Source organism: Schistocerca nitens, chromosome 1 (assembly GCF_023898315.1).
Source record: "Schistocerca nitens isolate TAMUIC-IGC-003100 chromosome 1, iqSchNite1.1, whole genome shotgun sequence".
Lineage (NCBI taxonomy): Eukaryota > Metazoa > Arthropoda > Insecta > Orthoptera > Acrididae > Schistocerca > Schistocerca nitens.
The window spans coordinates 1,182,587,428-1,182,607,658 of NC_064614.1; the positions used below are offsets into that span (position 1 = coordinate 1,182,587,428).

General features: G+C 37.8%; 1 protein-coding gene across 1 annotated transcript in view; it reads right to left on the reverse strand.

Annotated features, from left to right (window-relative positions):
• Positions 1–17,398, reverse strand: part of LOC126200689 (uncharacterized) — a 97,424-nt gene extending 80,026 nt beyond the window's left edge. Inside the window, exons 1-2 of the mRNA XM_049936728.1 lie at positions 17,141–17,398; positions 16,233–17,037 (exon numbers count right to left, since the gene is read on the reverse strand). Coding sequence (XP_049792685.1) covers positions 16,233–17,037; positions 17,141–17,232 — 897 coding nt within the window. The 5' untranslated portion in view covers positions 17,233–17,398. The remainder of the gene's footprint in view (positions 1–16,232; positions 17,038–17,140) is intronic.
• Between the last annotated feature and the right edge of the window lie 2,833 nt (positions 17,399–20,231).

Genomic DNA, 20,231 nt, shown 5'->3' on the forward strand with positions numbered 1-20,231 from the left:
TCATGCACCAGTAACATTTTTGCAATTATGGACGGCTTCGCAATTATGGACGGCTGTAGAGGTAGCATGGCTCAATATTTCTCCAGTGGACTTCGAGACGTCCAATAACTTGTGGCGTCCATGCCATGTCAAGTTGCTGCACTACACCGGACAAAAGAAGGTCCGACAAGATATTAGTATCCCATGGTGCAATATGATCAAATGATCTAAAGACAGATACCGTGTCCCATGCTTACACTCATTAAATACAGACCACCTAGAAATCTTCAATTCATGACAAAGCTTTGCAAAGTCACCACCAGTGAGAACATCTTTGAAGACACTAAAGGAAATTATTAATAAGAATTCACATTTACAATGCTGCATTACATGACTGTTAGCCTTGCATCTTATTTTTGTTGCTGTGGTCTTCAGTGTGAAGCCTCATCATCCCTGCACATGTCCATTTGAAACTTTATCCAGTGAACTATTTAAATGTTTCAAAATAGGCCTACCAATCAGCTGAATAAAAAACAAAAGACAAATATTTAATATTGGTTGTGCAATGGTGTCCAAAATTTATTTTTGTTAGGAGATGTAATTTTTTATGGTAATTGTTATATAAACATTTAAAACTTGAATTCTTCCTGCACCAAGGGTAAATTTAATAAAAGGTTTTATAAATAAAATTAAATACAAGCAAAATAAGTAAAAATATAAAAGTAAAAATAAAACAAGGTTGAAAATATAAAAAGGAGAAAAGAAACAAATTAAATACATGAAAATTTTTAGTGTCATAAGTTCAGAGACTCGCACTGAAAAAATAATAAAAGTAAATAAAAATGTTAGCAATAAGAAGTTCATAGGTTAGAAAGTAGACTGCAGCCGGCAGGACCAAAGCCACAATTTTCAGCATATCAGTCAAATAACAAGTAGGAGCTAGGAGATTCTGCCATTTTGAAATCAGCGCTATATTAAAAACTCTAGTGGATCACAAGAAAATTTTAAGTCCTTTTTTATCGATTACTCAGAAACGAAGACTCAACAGGGTGAAGATTGTGGGTGCATTGTTGAGACCCCAACCTACACCACAAAATAGGTGGTTTCAAAAAGTCAATAGCTCTGCTGGGGACATCTACTTGTCTGTGAGTCGCAGGAGTTTGTCAAATATATCAATAATCTTGCAGGAGCCTTTACAGATGGGCAATACTGTCATACTGTAACTGCAATCAAGTCAAAATCCTACAGTAGGATGACATACAACATTTTCCACTGATGATGATGAGGTCCCATACTCCAAGGAGCGTATGGGATGATATGGGAAACCCACACCGCTGTATTAGGCAAGGTCCTAGCAGAGGTGGTTTGTATTGCCTTCCTCCGACCATAATGGGGATGAATGATGATGAAGACGACACAACAACACCCAGTCAAATAATCGAAGCCTGGACCTCGTGTGCAGGAAGTGAGAACACTACCGCAAGACCATGAGCTGCGGAAGCATATATATTACGAACACCTATGTACAGGCAAAGCAAAACTGAATTCCGGGTTGGATGGGCTGTTACTTATATGAGCATAGAATATTCCAAAATATACAAACATTACAACAGAAAAGAAATTTCGAGAGTCTTTTAGAAATGATAAATATTAATTAACTACTGGTGGCGGGGTTTCAACAGTTGATCTGCAGCACGTCAACCACTGTGCAACACTACACGCAGCACAGCTTGTGGCACTTATGCTTCCCCTGGAGGAACAGCGAGTGGCTGTTTCAGAAGATCTCATAGGAGCCAATTCCAGCACTCTGGATCTAGACCTTATCACTGGTCCTCTTCATGGCAGTGTTGATACATCCTCACGTTCTGTTCACATTGTAAATTCTTCTTCATTATGATGAAGCACTAAAGGAACCACTCCCATTGAAGCTTAGTGATTGTCGAATGGGTCTTCAGTTTACTTTATACTGTGGACGTTAACAACGTCTCTATATTTTTATTCTTCTTGGTAACCTATGACATTCCTTGACTTCATATGTAATATCAAACAAGTGACAAAAGACATGATACGGTACAAAGTAAAGTTTTACTAACTTTTCCGATAGTCTCAGTTTCTGCACAACCACAGAATCTAGAAAGTACACAGCTTTCTTATTATAAGGACAATGTTATCATTTTTAAGTTTTCACCTTTCTAGCTTTGAGGAATGAAATAGTGAAGGCAGCAAAGCATCAAGTAGGTAAAAAGACGAGGGCTGGTAGAAATCCTTGGGTAACAGGAGAGATACTGAATTTAATTGATGAAAGGAGAAAATACAAAAATGCAGTCAGTGAAGCAGGCAAAAGGAATACAAACGTCTCAAAAATGAGATCGACAGGAAGTGCAAAATGGCTAAGCAGGGATGGCTAGAGGACAAATGTAAGGATGTAGAGGCTTATCGCACGAGGGGTAAGATAGATACTGCCAACAGGAAAATTAAAGAGACCTTTGGAGAAAAGAGAACCACTTGTATGAATATCAAGAAGTCAGATGGAAACCCAGTTCTAAGCAACGAAGGGAAAGCAGAAAGGTGGAAGGAGTATATAGAGGGCCTATACAAGGGCGATGTACTTGAGGACAATATTATGGAAATGGAAGAGCAGATAGATGAAGATGAAATGGGAGATACGATGCTGCGTGAAGAGTTTGACAGAGCACTGAAAGACCTAAATCGAAACAAGGCACCAGGAGTAGACAACATTCCATTAGAACAACTGACAGCCTTCCGTGAGCCAGTCCTGACAAAACTCTACCATCTGGTGAGCAAGATGTTTGAGACAGGCGAAATACCCTCAGACTTCAAGAAGAATATAATAATTCCAATCCCAAAGAAAGCAGGTATTGACAGATGTGAAAATTACCAAACTATCAGTTTAATAAGTCACAGCTGCAAAATACTAACGCGAATTCTTTACAGACAAATGGAAAAACTGGTAGAAGCTGACCTCGGAGAAGATCAGTTTGGATTCCGTAGAAATGTTGGAACACATGAGGCAGTACTGACCCTACGACTTATCTTAGAAGAAAGATTAAGGAAAGGCAAACCTACGTTTCTAGCATTTGTCGACTTAGAGAAAGCTTTTGACAATGTTGACTGGAATACTCTCTTTCAAATTCTGAAGGTGGCAGGGGTAAAATACAGGGAGCGAAAGGCTATTTACAATTTGTACAGAAAGCAGATGGCAGTTATAAGAGTCGAGGGACATGAAAGGGAAGCAGTGGTTGGGAAGGGAGTGAGACAGGGTTGTAGCCTCTCCCCGATGTTATTCAATCTGTATATTGAGCAAGCAGTAAAGGAAACAAAAGAAAAGTTCGGAGTAGGTATTAAAATCCATGGAGAAGAAATAAAAACTTTGAGGTTCGCCGATGACATTGTAATTCTGTCAAGAGACAGCAAAGGACTTGGAAGAGCAGCTGAACGGAATGGACAGTGTCTTGAAAAGAGGGTATAAGATGAACATCATCAAAAGCAAAATGAGGATAACGGAATGTAGTCGAATTAAGTCGGGTGATGCTGAGGGAATTAGATTAGGAAATGAGACACTTAAAGTAGTAAAGCGGTTTTGCTATTTGGGGAGCAAAATAACTGATGATGGTCGAAGTAGAGAGGGTATAAAATGTAGACTGGCAATGGCAAGGAAAGCGTTTCTGAAGAAGAGAAATTTGTTAACATCAAGTGTTGATTTAAGTGTCAGGTCGTTTCTGAAAGTATTTGTCCGAGTGTTGATTTAAGTGTCAGGAAGTCGTTTCTGAAAGTATTTGTATGGAGTGTAGCCATGTATGGAAGTGAAACATGGACGGTAAATAGTTTGGACAAGAAGAGAATAGAAGCTTTCGAAATGTGGTGCTATAGAAGAATGCTGAAGATTAGATGGGTAGATCACATAACTAATGAGGAGGTATTGAATAGAATTGGGGAGGAGTTTGTGGCACAACTTGACTAGAAGAAGGGATTGGTTGGTAGGACATGTTCTGAGGCATCAAGGGATCACCAATTTAGTACTGGAGGGCAGCGTGGAGGGTAAAAATCGTAGAGGGAGACCAAGAGGTGAATACACTAAGCAGATTCAGAAGGATGTAGACTGCAGTAGGTACTGGGAGATGAAGAAGCTTGCACAGGATAGAGTAACACGGAGAGCTGCATCAAACCAGTCTCAGGACTGAAGACCACAACAACAACCACCTTTCTAACTGAATGAGTCTGTGGCTGAAGGTATTCGTGTCTCAGACCATGTCTTAGGAGAAGTAATTTTGGATGAAGTACTTTTGTAAGTCAGAGACGCAGTGGTTACATCTACGAATTGGAACGACCATCTATCCATTAGGCAACTATTAATAAGGTTGATACAAAAGGGAATTACTGTAAAATTTGTCAAAGTCAATTTCCGATGTACTGAAATTAAATTCTTGCGTCATACGCTTAAGAGCTTTTTGCTATACTCAGGAAAAATAATAGCTATTACAAATTTTCCAACACCGAGAAATAAATGTCATTTTTGGAAACAATAGGATTTTACAGGTGTTCTATACCAAGTGTCACCATGAACAACCCAAAATATCAAAGCTTTACAAAAGTTGAAAGCTTCATGGCAGCAGAGTGAAGAATGTTAAAGGGAATTCAATCAGCTAACGGAAGTAATTAGTAACAATGAAATATTGGTGTAGGCCTAACTGAATTTTGATCCAGATATCTTCCTATCAGCAGATTCTTCAGGGTCCAGAGTAGGGTGTGTAGTGTTCCAAGAATGGCACAAGGGAGAAAAGTCATAATACTACCACTTTTTGGGAGCAGAATGTTAACTATGTGTGAGAAAAATTTTTCTACAATAGAAAAAAAGACTTTGGCCATATTATGGACAGTAAAGAAATTTACATATTTGGTTTATGAACATAAAATTATCGTATATACTGAAATATTTTTAATGGTGATTAAGTTACTGCGTGGAAGACTCATTCAATGGGCTTTATTTTTGCAAAAGTACGACTCAAAGATTCCACATATTAACAGCGAAGAAAATAAAGTCCCAGATGTGTTATCCACAATACCATCAAGCATGGAATTGGGTGTCAATTGTGTTGAGGTAGGAAAGGAGCTTAAGATTTTTAAGGCAAATATGTTAGAAGAAGAGAAAGATCCCAAATTTATGAAGCAGCATATAGTCGAGGAGCAGAAAAGGGATCACTATTTCAACAAAGTGATGTTGCAACTAAAGGGAAATAATAATAATAATAATAATAATAATAATAATAATGGTGATGATGATGACGATGACGACTGGCAGACAGTATGAAATATTCATAACAAGATTTTATTCAATGTGGTTAAGAAAGGATTACCAAGATGGATGCAACAAAATGCATTCATTATATTCACAATGTATAACAAAGAAATATATTGCATACTTTCAAAAATTTTACCATTTCAAAGGAATAAACTGATTGGTGAAGAAGGAATTATAAACTTGTAGGGTTTGTCAAGAACCTAAACACTGAAGAGAAAGGATGGAAATACTTCTGAGGTTGTTTATAAATGGTTCTGTAATTATTTCTGGAATGTTGGATGTGGTATAGATGTGTATTATTGACACTAAACGCAAACATATTTAAATTTCTGATAGTGAGTCTGATCTGGAAGAGAATTCTGATACACAAAGAGTGAGTCACTGTCAAGGAGTTCTTTTGGTCAGACAAGACCACGATAAAAATTCTGGTCTATTGGAGACTTTTAGTTGCCAATTAACACAGTCCTTATATGGGGAAATTCAAGGTAAGTCTGGAGGAGTAAATATTTGAGAGGATGACAGAAATTCTTTCCACAGAAATTTGATGTTCAACGTATCTAACTTCTTGAAGATACAGAATCATTGAACATCTGGAAGATATAGAATCATTGAACACGTGGGTGTAGCAATTTTATTCCTTTGCTATCCAAACTGAAATTCCAAAATATTTGTATCTAAATGGCAGTGGGAGAAGTTAGACTATCCAGAGCCAATAACTGGAGAGAGAGAGAGAGAGAGAGAGAGAGAGAGAGAGAGAGAGAGAGAGAGAGAGAGAAATCCCCATTGGTTAGTTATCACCCAATAGGCACTGAAGTCTGTTCATGAGTTTTCACAGTTTTAAGTTTGAAGAAACAATTTTTTGTGCTTCCTGGTACATGCATATGCTGAAAGGAGGAAAGAAGTAAGGAACTATATATCAATATTATGAAAAGCATAGTTACTATTCACCATTATAGTGGAGATGCCAAGTCACAGACAAGCACAACAAAAAGACTGTTGCAAAGTAAGTGTGCCTTCAGCTGCCAGAGATGGCAGTCATGTCGTGTTTGTGTGTGTCTCATTCGATTAGGGAAGGAAGTCGGCCATGCCCTTTCAAAGGAACCATCCCAGCATTTGCCTGGAGCGATTTAGGGAAATCACGGAAAACCTAAATCAGGATGGCCGGATGCGGGATTGAACCGTCAACCTCCCGAATGCGAGTCCAGTGTGCTAACCACTGCGCCACCTCGCTCGGTTACAAAGGCCTTGTTGGCCGAAAGCTTAATCTGTGACAGTCTTTTAGTTGTGCCTATCTGCGACTCAGCACTTCTGCTATATGGTGAGTAGCAACTATCCTTCTCATAATATTGTTAACATTCCATTGGACTGAATTTTCCAATGTTTGATTTAAGGTACTATATATGTTATATATACACAAAAGAATGCATCAGCTAAAACTATATCTTTTGGGAACAAACTAGCTCTCCTGAAAAGAGTTGTTACAGGTCACATCTTGGTGCATATGTTTGCTTTCAGTCGTGTGTATGTAACAAAGAAACGAACAGCACTAAAATTTGTCAAGATTTTCCGCATCAATATAAACTGATAAAAAAATAAGAAAAACTTTTGATAGATGTTGTTCAGATGTAAATTGCTTAAGAATTTCATCAAAAAAGAAAAGGAATGATAATTCTTGCGACTGTTGATACAGTTACTCTTAAGTACGAGACATTCCCAGAGTGAAAAATTATGTCAGCAAAAATAAAATAATTACAGGCCAGCAAATCAGTAACTCTTGTTGAATGTGGGGTAAGGGAAAGTTTGTAACTGACCTCTCTAATACAAAAAATTAAGTGCACGGTGATGACAGAAGGGTATTACAAGGAAAGAAAACTAGTACTGCCCTTTTCAACAATTGCCTGGAGTAAATAACAGCAAACCTAACTCAGGATGGTGGGATACAGATTTGACTGTCATCTTCCCAAATGTGAGTACCAGAGAGAACAGAAATGAACTGCTGACATTTTCCAGAATAAGCAAATATAACAAAAATAAGGAATTAAAAGAACGTTGCAAAAATTATTAATACTAAATAACAAGTAATTGCTCTTAGTCGTTTTTGAACTGGTAAACTGCAGCACACCAGCCAGCGAAACTATCCTCTAAACGACTTTACACAAGCAGCACAGCTTGCAGCAATACCCAGTCTATGTCATGTCTTCTTGTGACACCATCAAACACTCTACCTAATGTGAACTAGTCACTGAACATTAACCCTGTAATTACTTAATACCCACAGGTCTAAAAAGTTTCAAAACACATTCTTTATCAGAGCCTTTACTACCTCTCGATGTTTATTAAATCAGGATTATTATACCCTACAGCCAATCCTGCACCACAGAGGTAATTCCCTGCAGATACCATAGGTGCAAGGCTCCACCTACAAATTTTTTCACCACTTCCTCCCACATTCCAGTCACAGGTATACCCTTTTATCCAGGATAGTGTTGTGTGACAGCAACTATGTTATACACTAGCTGTGGTGCAATTGATGAACACCATTCTCCATTCTATGTTAGGATGACAACTAATCAATGCTCATGTGCCCCCCCCCCCCCCCCCCCCACACACACACACAGAGTAGTAATGATTCCACACCACTCCCTTCCAAATTAACCAAGTGAGGTGGAGCAGTCATTAGCACACTGGACTCACGTTCGGGGGGAGGGGGAGGACAACGGTTCAAACCCCAACCGGTCATCCATATTTAGGTTTTCCGTGATTTCCTTAAATCACTTTAGGCAAATTCCGGGATGGTTCCCTTGAAAGAGCGCAGATGATTTCCTTCCCCATCCTTTCCTAACCCAAGCTTGCGCTCAGCCTCTAATGACCTTGTTGTCGACAGGATGTTTAACATTGATCTCCTTTTCCTCCTCCTCCAAATCTTCCACTTACATATCTTTAACCTGTCGCCTGTTGCCATATCCTCAACATTTTTCTAATTGAACATAGATTGAAACTTATTTGTATTATTGTGTTGCTCACAACTGTCACAGTATTTTTGTGGTTTACTGTACAAAATTGACCATTTGGTTTTGAAATTACAAAGAGATAGCAAGGCTGACCAATTACTACCTAGTACTGGCGATAGAAAAACGTGAAACAGAAAGCAATACTGTTCACTATCAGCACTTCACATTCCTTCTTCAATAAGGAAAAGAGGAGGGGGGGGGGGGCTGGTTAGGATTGGGAGCAGATCTCTCAGACTGTAAGAGGTCTTTCCCATACCCTGTTGACGTATTTTCTGTACAATTTGCCTCCTTGTCCTTTTGCACCAACATATAGCCCAAAGAAAGGAGCAATTCAAATTCTGTGCATTCTGATTTCTGAAAGTTTCCTTTTTTTATATCACACACTTAAATACATTCAAATAACAATAAGGATATGTGATCGGACACTTTCTCAGCATATATGATGTCTGAAGGGTTCTCGGGTGTCGTCGAATGCATCAACACCACCTGATGATGGCGGAACGGTTATTCGCCAAAATATCATGGGCATTCAATGATCGTATCTGGCTGGACACCCGAGAACCCTTCAAACAGCAATTAAGATAATGCGTCGGTACCACCACGGATGGTTCATAACAAATGGAGCTGCATTTTTTAAGTCCTGATTTAGTTGATACCAAAAACTGACACACATTTCGGATGAGCAGGTAACATTTTATAGCTCTATTTTTGTGCATCTTACTGGCTGACAGTCTCACCCAGAACCAGCGTTGGTAAATGTTCTCCATGTCATCTGAATCAGTTCTAAATAAACTTTTGAAGTAGAGGATGCATCCTGCTGAATTCCATATTTAAATGTATGCTGGAGCAATTGAAAATTATTTGTTTTTTACAGATAATGCTTTTCCTCGCAGAGTTTAGTTGGTGGACAACATGCAACAGAGAGAGACTTTTACTCTATGTGAGCAACATGATCGCTGATCACGGATCTAATTGAACAGTTCTGGGATCCACTTACAAGAAGCAATTATTCCCGCACGTTCCTGAAGGGTTCTGGACCTTAAGATTGCAGTAAGCGTGGAGTGGCAAAATATCCCTCAAGCATATGTCACCGTCGTGTCACACTGGTGTGTCTGTTGATCACACACAGTAAATACACATTGTAGAACAATGCACTAATAAAATGTGCTTCATCTGTTAATGAATTATTAAACTGATGAAAAAATTATACATTCTTAAGGGGAGCCATGTAGAGTGGAATTACTGAAAATATGTCACTTGTATACTGGAGATAATATAGCTAGCTTATGTTTAACTTTCGTGCAGTATGTCTTCTTATCATCTAAAGTCTAGAACAGGTGCAGTGCCAGCCAAGGAGCTTTTCTTTTACAGCACGTGGGTTTGCTACAAGTCAATTTTAGACTTCCAACTGAAGGACGGTTTTAGGTAATCAATGTGAAATTACAAAAGTGTTCAGAGGACTCCAATGTCGGTGATGTCCTTTGGGCATTATTTGTGGCTGACTTAAATATTGGTGTCATTATTTTAACAGTCTTTCACTTCTTATTTAGAATGCTGCTTGTTATGAGAGACAGGTCTGTAGTGCAATATCAAGTGACTGTTTGACTGGTAAGTTGGAAAAGTCAATGAATGTGATGCAGCAGTGTTTCCCAGAGTTCTAGATTAAGTTGAGATGTGGTAGTTTAGACGTGACTTCGATAAGCCAATGTATGTTGTTTTATGATACAAAGCTTAGCTGCATTTACCAAACAATTAAAGTAGCAAATAGTTACTCAGAAGCGATGACACTTATGAAATACATATCATACTACGTTGCACTGTCATTATTTAATACTGCAATTTCACTGACTTTTTTGTCACTAGGAATTGTGCTTTTATACTATCGGGGTTTAAGCATTGGCTTCCACACATCTTCAGCTGAACTCTGTTCATTGCTCTGTCATTAGCCATGCACTAACTTCCAACTTCATACCTCACAATGTGTAGTACTAACTTTGCTGCACTAAACATTCAAGTGACAGCACAGCCCTCGGTCTCGACCCTACCCCTTCGATAAAGCAATTATTTTCATAACTACATTTGATAAAACTACAAATATCCATAGGTGGGAAAAAAATCACAACACAAAGGAGATATGCAACATAAACAAAAGTTAGAAGGCGTGTTTATGCATATGAAAGATGATGTCTATTCAAATTTCACACCAGTTGCATAAGAGTGGTGCTAGTAGTGCGACTATGAGAATGCAAATCTGGTTTGGTTTAAATACAAGCTGTAACGGTTATCAACATTAGTTACCTTTGAGATTGGACATGGTGAGTTGATGTTGGTTGAGAATGCCTTTAAGGTGACAAAGACACCATTATCAACACCTCATTCAGTTTGAAAGATGTCGTGTAATAGGGCTACGAGAAGCTGGATGTTCCTTCTGCGATATTGTGGAAAGACTTGGTAGGAATATAGCTGCTTTCCACAACTGCTAGCAGTGATGGTCACCAGAATGTACGGTCACTAGATGGCTGGCATTCAGACAGCTGTGTGGCACTACCAAAAGGAAAGACCACCATGTTCAATGTTCGGCCCTGGTGCATTGCACTGCATCTGCAGCAGCAATCTGAGAAACAGATGGCGCCACAGTGACACAACAAACTGTTACAAAATGGTTACTTCAAGGATAGCTCTGAGCCAGAGGCGCAGTAGCATGAATTCCAGTGACCCCAAACCAACACCATTTGCGACTTCAGTGGTGTCAAGCGGTAGCTCATTGGAGGGCAGGGTGGATGTCTGCTGTGTTTTCTAATGAAACCTGGTTCTGCCACAGTGCAGTGATGGCCATGTGTTGGTAAGGAGGAGGACAGGTGAGCACCTGCAACAAATCTGTTCATGGTCTAGACACACTGGGCCTACACCTGAAGTTACAGCCTGCAGTACAATTTCATATGATAGCAGTAGCACTCTCGTGATTATCTCATGCAACCTGACTGCAAATCTGTACTTCAATCTGGTGATTTGATCTGTTGTGCTTCCATCTGTGAAAAGCATTCCAGTGAGGGTTTTCCAACAGGAAACGCCCATCCATATACTGCTGTCGTCACCTAATAAGCTCTACAGTGTTGACATGACGGCTTGACGTGCTCAATCACCAGATATGCCTCTAATTGAGCACATGTGGGCATCATCGGATGACAACTGCAGCATCATTCACAAATGGCATTAACCATCCCTGTAGTGAACAGGCATGGAACCCCATCCCACAAACTGATGTCCGGCACTTTTTCTACACAATACATGCATGTTTGCATTCAACATTCTGGCGGTTACATCGGATTATCAATGTACCAACATTTCACACTTACAATGGCTTATCTTGTGCTTTGATTAACTTGTGATCTTGTAACATTAATCACTTAAATATGTTGCCTTGATAAATTCTTTCATGAAGTTTCTTTACTCTATGGTAATCATTTTTTGATGGTGTGATTTTTTTCCCATCAGTGTAGTAAGCATGCTGTCATGAAAGCTTCTGTAAACCATCTGATACTTAGCGTATTAAAACCTATCATGTAGATAAGTTATTGGATGAAAAGCCAGGCGCAAGTAAAATATTAGGGTATAAAATAAACCAACATACTAAGCGATTAAATGTAAAGCAATACAAAATCAAAAGTCCCCTATTTTTTTAGTATAATATAAGTTGCTTACAAAAGGTGCCCAAATGAATAGTTAACAAAAGTGTAAAAAGAAAAAAGTACGGTATGCAAAAAACTATATAGTCTTCTTATGTTTCTGCAGTAAAGAGTAAAAGATACTACTGAACACAGCTATTAACTCAAGTTATGCAGAAATCTCAACACAGCATAAAGGAACATATGGAAGCAATCAAGTAAGAAACTACATGAAAGCTTTTCTTCGAAATCCAGACATATTCTACTCCATTTCTCATGATTTTGCCTAATGTGTGTGCACAGTGATTGCAACTTCCATTAATTAAACTTTTTGGGTGAACTCGGGCATTCAATACCACTCATCTGCTTTGACTTGCGGCATAACTGCGTTGTGTTGGGGATGTCATGTTCATGTGGCACATTTATAATGTTTGCAAATGGTGTATTGGAGTGTGTAGTGGCACACACTAATGTAGGATGTTTACATTTGTGAGTGGTGTTAATGATGTACTACTAGAATAATTCATGGCAGTCTGTTAGTTATTTTGAGTCTAACAGTTATGAGCAATATAGTCATTTCTAGGTTGAGAAGCATTAGTGTAGGTATTGTTTATGGTTGTAGATTTAATTGTATGTTTCATTTTTTATTAATTATGGATGTGACAAGTTCACAAGTAGGTCCCTGCCTTTCTCAATGAGGGGGATGACATGTTGAGCACAGTTAAATTCCTACAATTGAGTGATTTAATTGCAGATAACGTGAAGTGTTATGATTGAGGAGAAAATGTGAGCCTAACCAAAGTTGCTGCATCTCGGCCAAGTGACCAGCATATGTGACATTGTCAGCAGAACAACATATGGCATTCTATGTAGAGGGATTCCAGGTTTGGGAATTCTAAGCTTGCTATTCAAGAGCTCGTGTGGATGACGTTCTTTCAGCTAACACTAGCTGTTGCTAGATCTATATCTCACCTGCACATAACAGTGTGGTTCTTGGATATCAAAGTGTGTCTTATTCCAGCTTCATTTGAATTTGCTGGTTGTGTTGTTAGTACTTATATTAGGTTGTGGGTGACAGGAATCACACTTTGTTTTACTTACATTGGTGCAGCAATGATTTCAATATTCACCATATGAGCGAGTATTGGTTTTGCTGTACGGTATCAATAATGTCTTTCACTAGTATTCACAGTTTTTCACTATGTGTATCGATCCTTTTCTTATGCATTACATAGTATGATCAATTATAGGATTTTTGTAGTGGTCTCAGCTTTTCAAGTTGAGCTATACAGCTCAACTCTGGATGTTGATACTGCATTTTGTTAGTTTCTGTGAGTTTTACTAAGTGTATAGTACAATTTCTTTTAGGATTTCTGTATTGATTTTATGCCATATCGTGTTTTTGCCACTATTGTGTTTTGTATATTTTACTCTTTATGTGATTTTGCTCCTGCTGCATCAGATTTTAGTTTGATCCCACCAAAAACATCCACTTTCCCGTGGTAGTTTTGTTAGCTTCAATATTTATTATAAATAATTAGTACAATTTTGTATTTGATGTTTACATTTTCACACCATGTAAACGTCTAAGGTTATTGATCACCATCTTGAAATCACATTCTTGTACATTGCATCCTAAGGCTTGGTATGATATTGGTTAAAGCCAATAGATGGTGGTATCAGATGCCCCGTAAGTTGATGTTGCATTATGGGATTATTTCTTGGATACAGTCTCATGGCCCGGAAAAAAAATATGGACATACCTCTATCAAGCATCTGACGAGCTTTGAAATAAATTACCGCAGAAAATGAAATGCAAAGTATATTAAAGGTAGTGCCTCATTCCAAATTTCATTTCTAACTTTGGTTGCAAATCAAACAACACAATGGAAGAACTTAACTCACTCGTGGTAGTGGTCTTCAAACTTTTTCTTGGGCTTTAATAGCAGGGTGGGAGGTAAAATGAAATCACTCCACTCTATACACAGACTGCTGCACTAAGAGGAGCTGCATGGAAGGAGGAAATTTCACCGTCCCCCTACAATTCTGCCATTTCACAAATGCTCTGCAGCAAATTTCAGCAGTCAACGTGGACAATAACATTTCTTCCCAGATCAGTCCTAGGGCCTACATGATGGACCTTAATTATTTCGTCATTTGTTCTAGAACAAACAGCCCTAGCTCAGCACAATGAAAACACAGCATTCCACTGCAAAAGTTGACGCCTAGAGGCTTATCCGACTCCCCAACCTTCCAATGTTGTTTGTGGTTACAGACTGATATACTGTGGAGCCACAGGTTTGGGTAAAGCTGTCAGATGGCAAAGTCAATAAATGTGAATTGACTCGAGACCTAGTAGGTAAAATATTCACTTTAATTTTTGTTAGGAAAATGAAATTGAACAGTAAATTGAGGAAAGAATAATTACATAATGGAGAAATCTCTGACAAGTATATTTAGGCATATCTTTTACTTAGTAACTTCCAAGCTACATTATGGCCCACTTGCTTCTATCACGATTAATGTATTGCATATGGACACAACATGCACTAAAATACACTAGGATATCCCTATATAAAGTGGTATAACATTTCTTAATTTGCCTTCCATTTTCAGGTATATATAAAGAAACAATTAGATCAAATGTTGGTAGTGATGGATTCTACCCAAAATTAGAAATGACTTATGCATTCGCAAAGCTGAGTACACGTCTCATAATTACATATTAAATACGGAGCAAATATTTCCAACAACAAACTTAGGTCTCAACTGTACCTACAGGGTCGACAGAAGCGTCCGATCCCACGCGTCGGCTTTGACCCGTGACGTAAGAGTGTTGTCGTGTGTGACGTCATGACGGTGCGGAGTCTGGTTTGAGTGTGGCTGTCTCCAGTTCTGTTTTATCTTATTTTATTTACTTTTCTGATCTGTTTGTTCTATCTTGTGAGATTTTTTTTAAAATTTAAAATCACTTATTACTTATTTTAATTATCTGTTTCCTCCAATTTTTGTTTTAGTTTATTATATTTATCTTTCTGATCTGTTCGTTCTATCCCGTGAGATTTCTTTTTAAAAAAGACAAAAAACACTAATCAGCTACTGAAGCATCTTTATCTTCTATGCGTTGCAGGGGTTACGACCCCTGGGGAGGTGGGTGGGTATTCATGCATGGCTGTCTTCACTTACACGTTGTGGCTACGCAAGGCATATAAATTTGTTTATATTTAGTTTGCCCCCCACCCAAAACACACCATTTGCCACGCTTGTCCCGTTAGTGTCATTAGGCTTCTTGTGGAAAGCGTGTGTGTTTGTTTTTGTTTCCGCCATATTTGTGACGTCATGGGTCAAAGCAGACAGGCAGGATCGGACACTTCCGTATTTCCGTACTACAGAGTAATCTGTTACCCATATTCACTGGCTATGTCAACTTACAATCAACTCTACACCAACCAAGGCTTCAAGGTATTTTACACATGACTGTGACCACGACTGATTTCCCCAGAGTGGGGAGTGGAGGGGAAAACCATCACACTGGAGCCACATTTAATGTCCACTATAGCACTACAGCTTATGGTACTCTTCAACCACTACATACAGCAGTGTGTGGACACAAAACACTATAAGATGTATTTATATCTCTTATTAACATAATTTTTTTTACAATTTATGAAATATATTTTACTAAAATACATTTTTAATGATTTACTGATGTATTAATCTATTCTTAACATTAAGATTGTAATGGACTGAACAAAATTTTATTAAATAATTAATAAACACAATGGATTTTTGCTGAAATTTGACATGTCACAAGCATTTTTTCTTTCTTTCTGTTTCTTTAAAAATAGATGCCGACTGAGTTGAGATTAATCTGCTTCTGTGAAGTGCTAACCTATATTAGCGTACACTGAATAACACATACAGATAACCTTGGACATGAACTCATGAAATATTAACTTTCAAACATCTTGTCTACATCCCTGTTGTTGACAAGAATGCCAGCATGTTTACTGCACCATTCTGACTTCTGAGACACCTTCCTACTATGCTTCATGTGTTTCTACTGTCAGAATTGTAAGCAAGAGCTTCGATTACATAAATATTTTTACGAGGCCTGTTATATTTACTCAACCGGCATAGTCTGTCTACTGGCAACAAATTAGAACGCAAACACTGGTAGAGACCTTAGCTTATTCTTTTGTAAGTGCATGCTTGTCTCCATTAGTAGCCTATATTAATGTATGTATTACTACTTACCATGACGTTTTCTTTGGTAGAAGGTAGGCCTACTTCAGCCGAATCCTTGGGAGCTGCAATGCCCAAAAGATCCCGTAATCTTTTGTCTGAGGCTAAAAACTCTTTTCTTACATCGTGACAAAATGTCAATTTTCGTACACACAACTTGCAAACCTGCTGTGGCAGACCGTCGTCCTGCACTACTTTCGTTGGCATAATGCTATTAATCATAACATCTAGATGTATTTTTTCCGCTTCATAACTAAAAATTGGCATCACTCTTTCACGATGAGTAAGCTTTGAACACAAACGGCACAGCAACTGCACTCTCGGAACTGCATCACTCGATTCAACATTGGTATCTTTATTCAGATCGTTTAATCTGTTTTCAAATTCGCGAGTTTCACTTTCATCCTCATACTGAGTAAATGCGTCGACACACCTTTTTTCTGTTTGCGTTTCTAACTGCGAAGTATGGCTGCTATTTTCGGGTAGTAGACACAGCAGCTGCTCTGTTACGGCATCAATCTGACGATGCCAGTTATCAAATGATTCAACATTGCATGAAAAAAGTGCTCCACTATTACACTCAGGAACGTCTGTTCTTTCCGATTTCGAATGTATATCATTCTTATGGATTTCTTGAGTTCTAAATGGAGGAATGTTGAATATAGTAGGGACAGCGTTCCTCACAAGCGAGCGTTTCTTTTTGTTCACAAAACACTTTTCTTCGAAATGAAGGGCACAAACAACATTGTTCTTCAAGGCGCTAGGTGGCCGCTTCAACAGTTCTGGGTCACCAATGTTTGTAATCCATTTCTTGGCACTATTAAAAACAAAAGAAATCATGAAGAAAGAAATAATATAACAAGTATTTAGGATGTGAAAACCATCAACAAGTTTATAAATACATTTCAACACCAACATACCTGATAGGGTTTTTAGGAAAAGTGAAGAACGGTAGATCAGGACACTTATCTTTAGTGCGAAAGCAATTACGAGCTCTACATACGCCTCCCATTACACAACTTTTATGTCATGTATCTTACAATCTCATTATTTCATATTTCGAGCGCTATGTCGTATAAAATCATTGATATACAAACTTCGTGCCAAACGAACACACGCCAACTACAAGTCCACCAAAGATTGTTGACTTAAATTAATACAAATGGCCAGACAACATGGCGGGAAGAGCTGTTTCGTAAAAGCTTAATATCAAGTGGCTAAATAATATGCTGCGAAATTCCGTGAAGTAATCGATGTTTACCATAGCCATCCCAATATAAGATTCAGATGAAAAAGTTAAGAAAATTTGTGGACACATTCACTTATTCTTAAAGGTCTATATTTCATGTCCTACGCAGTTTTCTAAATGATTTGTTAAGTCACGCAATGAGTAGTTCTAGTTTATTGCATTTCTTCTATATTACACATTTAATTACAAAAAATCGAAAATTTCAGCACATTATCTACCAAACAACTGTGCATTAATAGCAAATATGTTGACTACCGTAATGATAAAGGTATGAGTCCACAGTGCAACATGATTACTGTTTGGTACTTGCAGTTGCTCCAACTTATCTAGCACTAGCCAAGGGAGTATTCAGTACGTCTCGAGTGTCATCTCCGTAATACAAGAATATCTCCTTACATGTACTCAGTATATAATATATACGTATTATTGATTTATGATTATGAATTATTCTGTAACTTTTGCTTCACCTTAGCATTGCTGATGTCGCTAAACTCAGGCAGAAATTGCTTAGCTACTTTATCGGGGTAGAACACCTCTGAATATGAGCAATGGCGAACAGCCTATATTGCAAACAACGAGCCACACTCAAAAAAGTTATGAATAACTTTCCGCAAAATCATAAAAATTTAGAAGAAATGCTAACCGGTACAGTTTAATATCGTGAAGATACTTCCCTTTTAAATAGTCTTCTAATGAAACGTGAGAGAGAATACGAATTTCATGAATTCTTCTAGAACAGTGTGGTCCGTCTTATGTAGAGGCTGCCCTCTGAAGCTTACTGGACATTTTGGTATCAATTTGAACGAATCATTACAGCAATAACCACTGAAATTAACGTTTCGAGAGTAGCTGTTACCTAAAGCCCAATATTCAGTATGCTCAATGACAGGTCACCGGCATCGAAAGGAGAGATCCAAAATTTAGAACCCAGCAAATACCAAATGAAGCAATATACTAATACGACTGTTTTTCCATATCTTGATGTGTCTCTAGAGCAGTACAGAAACATGATTGCATTGTGCATAATGTAAGTTCACAGTTTCGATAAGAAGACAGCCACCATAATGAGACTTTCCATTATTCTGTGACACTCTTCGAAGAATACAATAAGTATCAATGCCAAATTGTTGTATTTTCTTTTCGTACGCTAATCAATACGAGCATTTCCAATATATACCATAATGCCTTGCAGATCAGTGAACGCCAATAATCACACTGAAAAGTCGAGAATCGGGCCTACAAAGGGACATCAACGGAAAACAGCTAATTTCAAACGATGCTGCTAAGACTGACAATAGTCTCGTTTAAGGAATTCACCGAACATTCACCTAAAATGTTTAGTAAAAACACAGGAAGTATAAAGCAAGATATGGATTCGATATTTATTATTCAAAATAACAGTATAATGCACGATTCATCTCACCCACGTTTCGTAATCAAAGAGTTATAATTATCCTACAAAGAAAACTGCATGCAGAGCACACGTGCGAAGCATCCTAGAATATTGCACAAGTGTGTGGAGTGTGGAACCCGCATCAAACAGGAATACTAAGGGATATTAAACATATACAAAGAGGAACATCGCAATTGGAAGAGTCTTGAAGACAGACGAAGAAGCGTTTAAGCAATCATTTATCCCACACTTTGTACGTTTAAGGAATGGGAGAAAGTCCTAGTAATTGGTACAATGAGAAGGGTCCAATGCCATGGACTTTACAGTGGTTTATGGACTTTAGACAAAGATGAATGATGATGTGCTAATGAGGCTAGAATGTGCTTAACAGCAAATTATTCCTTTTTTTAATCAAGTCGGAAACGTTTTAGCGTAAAATAATAATATTTATGGATCTTTTTTAGAATTTCACATCGTTACCAACATATTTTTCTTTGTTGCTAAGATAAAGTTGGTATAATCATGTAGCTTCAAGGCTATTACAAAATACTTATAGCCTTGGATAGAGCTGTTTCCCAGTAAATGTTCCACACTCATTCTAGTGGATCGCTGTAAGAGCTTCAAAATTGTTTCACATAATATCTTAATAAACAAAATAGTGCTGGTCCTGCTATCATTTCTTATTTATGTAAATAATAAGCCTTCTAGTATTATGGGTGATTCTAAAACATTTCTTCTTGCTGATGATACCAGCTTGATAGTGCAACAAGTTGTGAGCGATGCTAACACAGTATCATACAATATAGTTTAAAACATAAGTTTCACTCACTTAATACAAGGTAAAAATCCAATCTGCAATTGGAATGCAGCTCCTTGACTATTGTACAGAAAGGCATGCAGTATTCTGCTGTATCCATTTTCAATAAGCTGCCACATGAATTCAAAAATCTTAGCAGTAATCCACGCACTTTCAAGTCCAAACTGAAAAATTTCCTCATGATTCACTCTTTCTAATCTGTCAGGGAACTCCTGGAAAAATCAAAAACTAAGCTAATTACTGTGTTACATTGTTCATTATGTTTATTTAAAATTATGGCTTGTCATCTACATAGGATTCATATATGTCCCATTTTATCTATTATTACTCTTTTGTTATAATTTCGTTTACTGGCTTGTTCCATGACTAACGACAGCTGCTCCTCAATTTGGTCCTGTGGAACACGACGTACAAAATAAAATAAAATAGTCTAGGAGTACTTTGTCAGAGTTACAAATGTCTTTCTCTGGCAAAAGAAAATAAAAAGATGCATTTTTGGTCTATAAAACACTATCTCTTGCAAACAATACTTCACAAAATACAAAATCTTAT